This window comes from Theobroma umbraticum, unplaced genomic scaffold (assembly GCF_002168275.2).
Source record: "Theobroma umbraticum cultivar Fairchild unplaced genomic scaffold, ASM216827v3 scaffold_4.1, whole genome shotgun sequence".
In the NCBI taxonomy this organism is placed as follows: Eukaryota; Viridiplantae; Streptophyta; class Magnoliopsida; order Malvales; family Malvaceae; genus Theobroma; species Theobroma umbraticum.
The window spans coordinates 5,664,869-5,674,887 of record NW_018397258.1 but is presented as its reverse complement, the minus strand read 5'-3'; the positions used below and the strand labels follow the sequence as shown (position 1 = coordinate 5,674,887).

At 33.8% G+C, this 10,019-nt stretch overlaps 1 protein-coding gene across 1 annotated transcript; it reads right to left on the bottom strand.

The window, feature by feature from the left end:
- Nucleotides 1–2,605: 2,605 nt before the first annotated feature.
- LOC110414198 (potassium transporter 5-like) lies at nucleotides 2,606–8,201 on the bottom strand. The gene is made up of 9 exons (XM_021425275.2): nucleotides 8,095–8,201; nucleotides 6,749–6,920; nucleotides 6,441–6,666; nucleotides 4,884–5,132; nucleotides 4,741–4,791; nucleotides 4,366–4,626; nucleotides 4,105–4,272; nucleotides 3,753–4,007; nucleotides 2,606–3,570 (listed from the first exon to the last, which is right to left on the bottom strand). Exons 1-9 carry the CDS (start codon nucleotides 8,199–8,201, stop codon nucleotides 2,606–2,608), a joined length of 2,454 nt encoding a protein of 817 aa, XP_021280950.2.
- Nucleotides 8,202–10,019: the final 1,818 nt, after the last annotated feature.

The following is a 10,019-nucleotide window of genomic DNA, read 5'->3' as shown; positions in this document are numbered from 1 at the left end:
CTTTTTTTTTTAATGTGATGGTAGTTGTTGAGATCTATACATTAGAAACTAGCATACAAAATTTGTATTAAGTTGTCAGACAGGATCTATGGAGTTGCTTAGTATTGTATGCTTGCATTAACTGGATAAAGAGAGAAAAAAATCACAACTCACTATTTATATTTACATGAAAAGTGTAAAGTAAATTATTACTCAATTACAATTATAACCTTAATCATTGAATTACAACAATACCCTTTAGCTCTAACAAAACGGGCAAAATACAAAAACAACCCTCAATAAAACTTTTAATATTCTTCTTGTTTCAAAATGCATTCTTGGCTTTATGACTTTTTATTACTATTAGTCAATAGTTATTTATAAATATAAAAAGTCATAATAGAATATTTTTTTTATTTTTTATTTTTTATTTTAAGTTATGAGTTTTTTTAATTGTTAATAAAATAATTCTAAATAATTTATTACTTTCTTTTATTTTTTTTATCATTATGTGTCTTTTTTTATTTTTTAAGTTAAATATTGACTAAAACTATTTTTATTATTATTAAATTAAATTAAATTATGATATTCTTTATAATTTTTTATTTTTTTAATTATTTAAAAATAATAATGATTTCTTATATTTGCAAATAACTGTCGACTAATGGTAATGAAAAGTTTAGGAGACTGGATAATATATTTTGAAATAAGAGAAACTAAAATATACTTTAAAAATATATTAAAAGAAATTTTTGTATTTTAACCTTAACAAAACCAACTAATCGAGGAAAGCCAATACCAAGCCCCTGCTGGGTGCATTTGCCAAATGATATTGTCATCGGAAAGAGCAAAGGGTAGCTTTATTTGGGTCCATACATTGTTAGACTTGTCACTTTCCAAAACCCAACGAATTATTAGATATTTTAATTATAAAATATACTTTTTGCTTAGTTATATATATATAAATTATCATGGATCCTCAATCCATATGAAATCTAGTTAAGAGTATCATTAAATTCTTATAACAATTTTTTTTTAATGTTATTGGAGTAACCAAACTTCGAGATTAGATCAAGAGAAGTTAAACAAAGACAGGTACAAATAACTTTGCGACAATTATTACCTCCTTTGCTTATATTTGAAGTGAGTGTAAATTATTTTTTGTGCAGCCAATTAAGCCTGAACACAGATTAAAACTGTCTTAATCAGGATAAACTATATATCCAACATTTGCACACAAAGCCAAAGAATGTGCAACTCTGTCACATTTATGTTTATATTGGCGGTAAAATGGGTCCTTAACCCCCAAACAGTACCATGGCGTATGAAAAACATTGTGTTACATCTTGAGGTGCCGAAAGAGAAAGCTGTAAATTGGAGTATCAACCACACCCCGAAAGAAGCTAATGGTCTGGCAGCCTCACTTGCAACAGCTGGGCTCCAAAGAGTTCCTGCAGGTTACAGGTTTGCGCCTGATGATCTTGATGATTGGTCATGCTTTGCTTACTAACTGGAAGCTATAGCCATGTGCCGGTTTTGCAAACGACAGGAGGATTGGCGATAAAGGTGGTTCTGGTACTGGGTATGATGAATATGTACATATCTTCATTTTAGTGAGGTTGCATTTTTTGAACAACCTCGGTGTTGGATTGGGTGTTTTGACTTGGTGCCAGTTTGAATGTCGGGTGCTGGTTTTTGTTTTTGTAAATGTCATGTAATCAAGCATTACCATCATATCCTCTTTATTGCAGAAAGTAATAAGGACATTATGCCCTTCAGTTGAGCGAACCTATGCTGTGACTCTTTCTTCTAGCAGTTTGATTTGGATTTGCATACAATTGATCAGAACTTAAGTCTTCCCATTACACTTCCCCTTAACCATTCAGCCTCGTCTTCTTCAATATCCACCCATATACCATCCTTGTTACTCTCTTGGGTTGGCTCCTCTTTTTCAAAGATGGTGGACTTTTCAATCTCCTAGGTTTGACCTCCAACTACAACATTTCTGTATGATCTTTGCTTTCTCTCACCTTGTTCTTTCATACTGTAAGACACCTTTCCCATACCCCTTCCCCTGGACTCATTTGCCTCCTAGATGAAAAGGAAATTTCTGTCAAATTTAATGTTCTGTCAAATTTCTGTCAAATTTCCCCTACACTATGGGATCCCCACCGATCTCTTACTCTTTCTCTCTCTCTCATGTTTTTTTATAAAGAGTACATTGAATGTCAGAAGTCAGTAAGTCAAGTTATTTTAATTCATTAGTTTTTATAATTTATTAATATTAATAAGATAATAGAAAGTTCTTCATGTGCAGCAAAACTAGTTTAATTAAAAATTGGGTGGAGTACAGTTTCTTACAAATTGATAATAGTTCCACCGATCCTAAAGTTATTGCATACATACAATTAGAATATATTTATTAGAAGGATGTAAAACTTTTTACTATCAACAAAAATATTGTCCCATTAACATGCTTCCTATCTACCTTCTACCGTCGGTTTATTCTTTACAATGTAACTTACTTCTTTTACTCTTAATTTTCTCCTTTTAGACTATAAGAAGGCCAACAAACTCTTAAACAGCAACCATGTTTTCGAGTCCACCCAACATTTCATCTCATGTTCTAAAGCTCATAAGTCATACCAACTTTAAGCAACCGTTTGTGAGGAATTTCGAACACTTTATCAGTTTGCCTCAAATTTTTCTTTATAAAATTGTAAGCATAGTCTATCAAAATCTTCTTTCCTGTACTAGCTCCTTTGCCTGCAATTACCTCATTCTCACCAACCAAGTGAACAACGCCAGCTTGCCACGCTTTGTCCACTAATTCAGTTTCTTTCTGCACTGCCTCTTGTTGCTCGCCTTCTCCATCTTGCTCCATGTTCTCATGTTCAATTTCTTTGTTGACAAATCCATCCTCCAACTCTGTATCCTTTTCAGCTGCTGCCCTATTACTAGCTAGCCTTTGAGTTAACCAACTGTCTTCTTCGATATACTCTTTTAATCTTTCTAGTAAAGTCTTCTCAAAAGTGTCTCGCTCATTATGCACATCTGTATACCCATATCTAACGACACAGTGAAACATATGAAACTCTCTTGGTTCCAGTCGTCGGAAAAGAAATCTTTCTTCAATTGGAACCTTGCTAATTGGTAGTGATTTGATGGAGACGAAAACAAGGACCGAGTGCAATGCTGATACATTCGCCAAATAATGCTTGAAGATGGGTGGGATACCATGAACAAGCTCCGAGTAAAACATGGCAAGCCCAGGAATTCTACTGAAATTTGTGTTGACAGTTATCTCCTTCAATTTTTCGGAAGAAATCTTGTGATCAAGCTCATAATAGTACTTTTTTCGATAAACATTGTTCCAAATATACATCACAGCCATTAAAACTGCTGCAAAAGCCAGTGGCAAGTATCCTCCCTGATCAAATTTGTATAGAACTGAACTCAAATATAGTAGCTCCACAGAACCGATGATAAGAACATAGGCAATTACGAAAAGCATGTTGGTTTTCCATATCATTATCATGATGAGAACCAACAAAGATGATGTGAGAGTCATTACAAATACCACTGCAATTCCTGTACGTAGTAATCTCTCATTAATTTTTTAATATTTAAGGTTAACTTTTAACAGATCAACTAATATGACTATACATATGTATGTGTGTGAGCGTCACTGCAAATTGAACAACGTATATATATATATATATATATATATATATATATATATATATAACGAATATGAAAGTTTTGTGGATTACCGTATGCATTGCCGATCCTTTGAGTGGTCTTGAAACCAGCAGTAACTCCCACACAAGCCAACATCAGCAGGTAATTAACCTCAGGAATGTAAACTTGTCCTTCATACTTGGTGGATGTATGGACAACTTTCACTCGAGGGAAACACCCTAGGGAGAGTGATTGCTGGATTATAGAGAAAGTCCCTGAAATCATGGCTTGACTTGCTATAATTGCAGCCGCCACTGCCACCACAAACATTGGCCAATACACAGGGCCTGCATCATAACAAGCCACGTTATTATTAATATAGAAATCAAACAAATGTTAAATTAGAAGAAGAAAATTGCATTTCCTCGAAAGTTCATTGTGCACCTGGTATTGATTTGAAAAAGGTACCAGCAACTAAATTTTCGTGTTTACGAAGGAAAGATGCTTGTCCAGTGTATGCTAGTACTAAAGCCGGGTAGGTCACGGAGCACATGCTTATTTGTACGGAACGAACCGTGAAATGGCCAACATCAGCAAACAATGCTTCCGTTCCTGCATCGAAGTGTAACTTGTTAACTAAATTTGAAGCTTTCTCAAGAAGTAGAGCGAATTTAATTAAATAGGCGCTCTAAATTAAACTGCAACCTGTTGTGGCAAGAACGACACCGCCAAGGGAAACCCACGCCTCCTTTTTGTTCCTCCTAAAGTAATCTATAATGTACAGAGGATTTATGGCTTTAACGACTGTTGGATCAAATTTAAAGAAGTTGTAAACGCCAATTCCACCAATGAATGTGAACCAAACGCAAATTATAGGAGCAAAGGTATAGCCCACTTTGTCGGTTCCAAATCTCTGAACCATGAAGAGGCAAATCAAGATAGCTATCGATGTCCAAACAATTGTCTCTGTTCACAACGAATATGTTTAAGTGAGTTGCTTGCCTTTTGTTTTCAAAACATATCAGTTTATTTTCAATTCCACGTGTGTGTGAGAGAGGTGTTGCAATTAGAACAGAAAACCTTCACTCAGAGTTGATTTAGCTTCCCTAATGCCTCCCACGGCTGACAAAACTGCAAGTTGTAAACGATCGATTTTAAATAATTGATGAACCAGTTCTAGAAGAGAACCCTGAAGCATTAATATATATAACAAATGATTAAACCTGAGATGCAAGGAGTGAGGACGCCATCGCCAATGACCATGGAAGTACCGAGCATTGTGATGATCAAGAGGAAATTTTTGGCAAAATTGCTGTTCTCTAACTTGGACTTGAGTCTTGATGCCCGTTTAAGACGATTGCTAGGCAACTGCAGCTTAAAATTGGAGACATGAGAATCCTCAGCTTGTTGACTCGGAATCAAACTCACCCTTGCATATCGGCATATCAGCGAGTAGAGTGCAAATGTTCCTCCTGGTATACATATAATTCGATGAGATGCATTTGACTTTTTCACCACCTTAATTTCAAGATGATTCTGTCTTCACCCATGCAAGCTATGGTTCCACAAAGCAAATGCGTGTAAGACCATTCTTTTCACCAAATGTTTGGTGTTGGTGATTGGTGGATTCATGCAAAGTCGAATGAGTAAAACTCTCAGTTGAAAACAAAAATGATTTTTTTTTTAATTTTGGTGACGAAAATTAAATACATTCTTTCATAATTAAATTATGTAACCTTGAAAAAGTAAATTTGCTATCTACCTTATGCAAATTAGATTCTTTTTTGGAGTTAATTAAGAAAGTGCAAGATGCTTTATTCTTACTGAAAAATGGACTTCAGAGTTCTTACTAGGTCAAGATTCAACCCATGTGGGTTGCATCTGGAGAATAAAATTACAAATATATCAATCAATGTGAGAGCATGCACCAATAGTTTAAATAAAAGATTAAAACCAAACAAATTGATTCAGGATCAATTAAGGTATCAACAAAAAAATAAACTTCAAAGTTGGCACCTTTTTATTTATATTTACATTAATTATTGTCTACATGGGTATTTTACGTTCAAATAATTATTGACTTATGAATATGAAGAAATAATTGACAAAACCTATGCTTTTTTAAAAAGAAATTGTCGAAAATTTTTACGTAACATGGATATAGAATTGGGAAGAGAAAGGCCAAGGCTTGTCGGTACTTTGCTCTCTTCTTTGCTTTAGCCTTGTTGGCGGCATGTTGAGGGTACGACACGAATTAATTTGAACACTTTGATCCTGATCTTTTCCCTTTTACAAAATCTTGTCTCTCTGGGTTTGACCGCCGGGAAAAGCCAAGATCTGAAAAGAAATTTGAGCCTCCTGCCGAGGAGGAACGTATTTTCCTTTTTCCTTCTCGTTTTAAGGGAGAGATCATTTGGTTTGAATGGTGGAGAAAGACTTCCCCTGTTTTCTTTTCGGTGCAAAAGACTAACAGAAAGAGGAAAGAAAAATAACTATGGTATGTCATTTTCTGCCAACCCCAAGAGACTAATATATTTAGAAAACAGCTTTAATTTTTAACTCCAATCGTCACTGTCGAAGTCATCCTCTAGCACGAAACAGCATTAGTGTTCGCTTTGGTCTCAACTTCTCTCAAAATATAGCAAATAGCAACGAAGCAATAAAAATAATACTACTGTAAGAGAGAGACTAGAAAAAAAAATACAAAAATACAAAAAATTGACAATTAAACAGGGAGAGCATGGACATCTAAAATTAAGAGCTTGCTGAACTTATCTTACCTTCGCCATTATCATTGGCTCGTAAGACGATGAAGACGTATTTGATGAGAGGGATGAGAGTGATGGTATAGAAGATCAAAGAAAGAACTCCCAATATGTCATCGCTGTGATTTATGCCACTGGGGAAAGTACTAGCATATACGTAGAGAGGCGAAGTGCCGATATCTCCGTATATTATGCCAATGCTTTGAAATGCTAGATTCAAGATCATCGACCACTCCAAATCCTTTAGATATCAGAAATAAATTTTATATTAGAAAATAACATAATATTACTGTTATATAAGATTTTTTAGTTTTCCGGCAAACCTGGGCGCCACGGTCATGGTGGCCTGGAACCTTGGCGGATTCCAGGTCCAGGGAATCGTAACTGCGCAACTTTGGAAATGAGTGGTTCTTTTCCTCGAGCTGGTCTTGTGTAACTTCGTCATGATCAGTTTCCTCTATGGGGTCCTGGACAACAGTGTTATTAGACATTTTCCTAGACCCAAGGCGGAAACAAACAAAGGAAAACTAATACTAGTGCTTGGATTTATGTATATAAAATTGATGAAGAAAGCATCTAGCCCCTTCCTTTCTTTCTCTCTACTTTCTGTCACACACAGAAAGGTTTGAGAATATGAAAGTGTTGGGTCGAGAGTCAAGGGCTATGCTGCTATGGGCGCTTGTGACGAGCTTCTCGATCTGGTGATGGCTGTAATTTATAGGCTAAAAAAGAGGGAGGGCCCATGGCAAATGTTTCTTTTTTCCAACGTGCATTACATATGTCGATGGTGACTTGTTGAGGATTGTCATATCTAAGTGCCCTTTTTATATTGTCTTGTGGCTCACTTTTCACAGTGTTTTTGTACCAAAACCGCAATAAGTTGGTGTCCCATGTTTTGGGATACTTCTTGCAATTTCTACTTACATTTTAGGCTTTTCCCAATTCCTATTTTTTTCCCCTTGTGATCAAATGATGGTAAAGAATACTTCAATTTTCCAAGATTTGAATACCTCATAACAAAATTTTAAGGCCATGGGTTTGAAAAAAGAGAATATAACTTTGTATTTTTTGTCTATGCCACTGAAAGTTGAGAATAGATTAAGAAATATAGGATGGCCATAATAAATATTGTGCTTTCTATTTATATATCCAATATATTTTATAAGAAATATAGGATTAAGAGTGAATAAAGAGTGAATTGTTCCAAGAATGAATTATTGGGCTCAGGAAAAAAGCAAGAAGAAAAACAAAATGAGACAATGGACCGTTTTCCAAATGTCCCGAGAGGCCAACTTCATTGCATAATATTTCTGCTACGTGACAATCGCCAAAGCTATCAAAAGTCCAAGTCTCTCCACTCTGGCGCAATTAGATATCTAATTGTACAATAGATGAATCATTACTCAACTACTGTCCAAATAATCTAGGCCAATGCTTCTCTCCAGTGAAGTGAAAACGAAGAAGAGTCACGTGCGACTTGTGTGTCGGCCTTTTTCTGCGATAAAAACGGATATTCTGTCTCTATGGAGTGGTACTATCTGCTTCTTTTGTTTGTTTTGGCGAAGGTACCATCTCCTTATTCTTGTCGATAGAGACTGCGACAGGCCCACGTGGTCCAATCACTGCAATCTCCTTTTGCTGATGTCTGAGTTTTGTAAGTTTTTATTACCATTTGTCCGTCCTAAACACGAAATCTTTAGGGCTTGCAGTCAAAAGTTTCGCATCATCAAGTTTACCTTTATCAGCTCTCTCATCAGCTGCTTTTGCTGCTTCCATTCCTCGATTAGGTTTTCATATGATTCAAACTCGAATACTTTCACTTTGATTTTTTTATTTGAAAAAAGGGATTAAACTTTATATGATTCATATCTTTACAATTAAATAAAATATTTAAATTTTTAATATCAAATATTAATAAACGGTCAATCTCATGCTTTTCTAATTATTAATTAATGTTGTTTGACAATAATATTTTTATATATAAAACACGTAGATTTCGTGTATAATAATTAAAAGAAACATTTTTTAAATTACCAAGCTTAAATAATTCATAACAGAATTAATTAAATTACTATTTTTATAATCTATTAGTATTAAGAAAGTATATGTTGAATCATATATACTAGTAGTATTTGGAAGCTCAAATGAAGTTATTCTGTAGTGTTAAGATGAGACAAAATCCAGTGTCAATCGGGGTTTCTTTCCATGCATTTGCCTTCGGGCCTGCAAGATCTCAAAAAAGGCCAGGCACTAGAGTTCCAGATCAAGTAGAAGCCTAGAATCAGCATTGTCAATATGTTATGTAGAATGTATACTAAATTAAACCAAGATTTGTGGATATGGCTCAAAAGGAAAAGCGTGTCATGTAGAATATATACTGGTGCAATAATACATATCACAGTGTTTTTCTTTTTGGCAAATAAAGAATTCCCATCACTACTGCGATTAGATTAATTATAACTCAATGGCCTATCGGTCTCTTGGCATCTGGAAGATTCCTAAAATTAAATTTAATTAAATGATAATACTCTATTTGGTCATCTATGGCATTGTAACAACCGCTGGCTTTCACATTGATTACACAAAAAAAAATGTAATTAAGAACTGCAATCATTTTGTATTAAACTATTATGATTTTACCTTAATCTATTTCAACAAACTTCAATTAGTCAATTGGCATAGACATGAGAAAATAATAAAAATTGCTCAATAATTGATATATTAAAATGGTTATTAATTGATTGAAATCATCAATACATGTGATTTAAAGTAAGCTAAAATTTGTGTCTCATTCAATCTGAATAACTAAATAATGATTGAGCAAGTAATTTGAATCGCTATGTGCAGGAATAACCGTCATTAACAAATACTTGCTAAAATTACTTAATTTCAACATGATGGTCTTGATTTTTTTTAAAATTATAGTTTTTAGTTTGAGTTCTCATTTTTAATTTTAAGATAGAAAAAGAAAAGCCCATAGTTAATGAGGTAGAGTAGGATTTGAGGATTTGAGATCAAGGATATTTGTTAAATGTGTCAATCAATATTATTAGATTCAAAAAAGAAAAAAAAATTACACATTGCTAATGTTTATTTGGTGAATTTTTTATTTATAAAAAGGAACTTCATTAGTAATGCTTAGAGAAAATAGAGGATATAGAAAAACCTAGAAAGAAATCCTTATTAAAGTTTTGTTAGATATTCACTTTGTTATTAAAAAGTTAACTTGATAAGACATGTAACGTTTATATTTATAAACTTTTTGAGATTCTCATATTTGTCTTAGATGAGATTGAAGTATCATGTTGACTCTTTTTTGAAGTGTTTAACGTGACATTCTCCTTCATCGGCTCCTCTCAATATTTACTCTTCTCATAACATTTCAAGTGTTCGATTAAATATCATTTCGCATTAAAATATATGAATTTGTTTTATGAATCAATGACATTCACAAAATGAATTCAATATCAACTAGTGAAAATAATTCATGTACCATATCAATTCTTCGACCTTTCTTAATCAATTAGATCAACAACAAGCATGAGTATTAAAATTGAGTATTTATAAACTTTTTGAGATTCTCATATTTGTCTT

What these genes read in the sequence shown, in the direction of transcription:
- LOC110414198 (XM_021425275.2), bottom strand. Translation starts at nt 8,201, where the DNA reads ATGGAAGCAGCAAAAGCAGCTGATGAGAGAGCTGATAAAGGTAAACTT. An exon ending in ACCATGACCGTGGCGCCCAG is followed by an intron (nt 6,667 to 6,748) that starts GTTTGCCGGAAA and finishes TGATATCTAAAG; the next exon opens with GATTTGGAGTGGTCGATGAT. An exon ending in CCTCACTCCTTGCATCTCAG is followed by an intron (nt 4,792 to 4,883) that starts GTTTAATCATTT and finishes TACAACTTGCAG; the next exon opens with TTTTGTCAGCCGTGGGAGGC.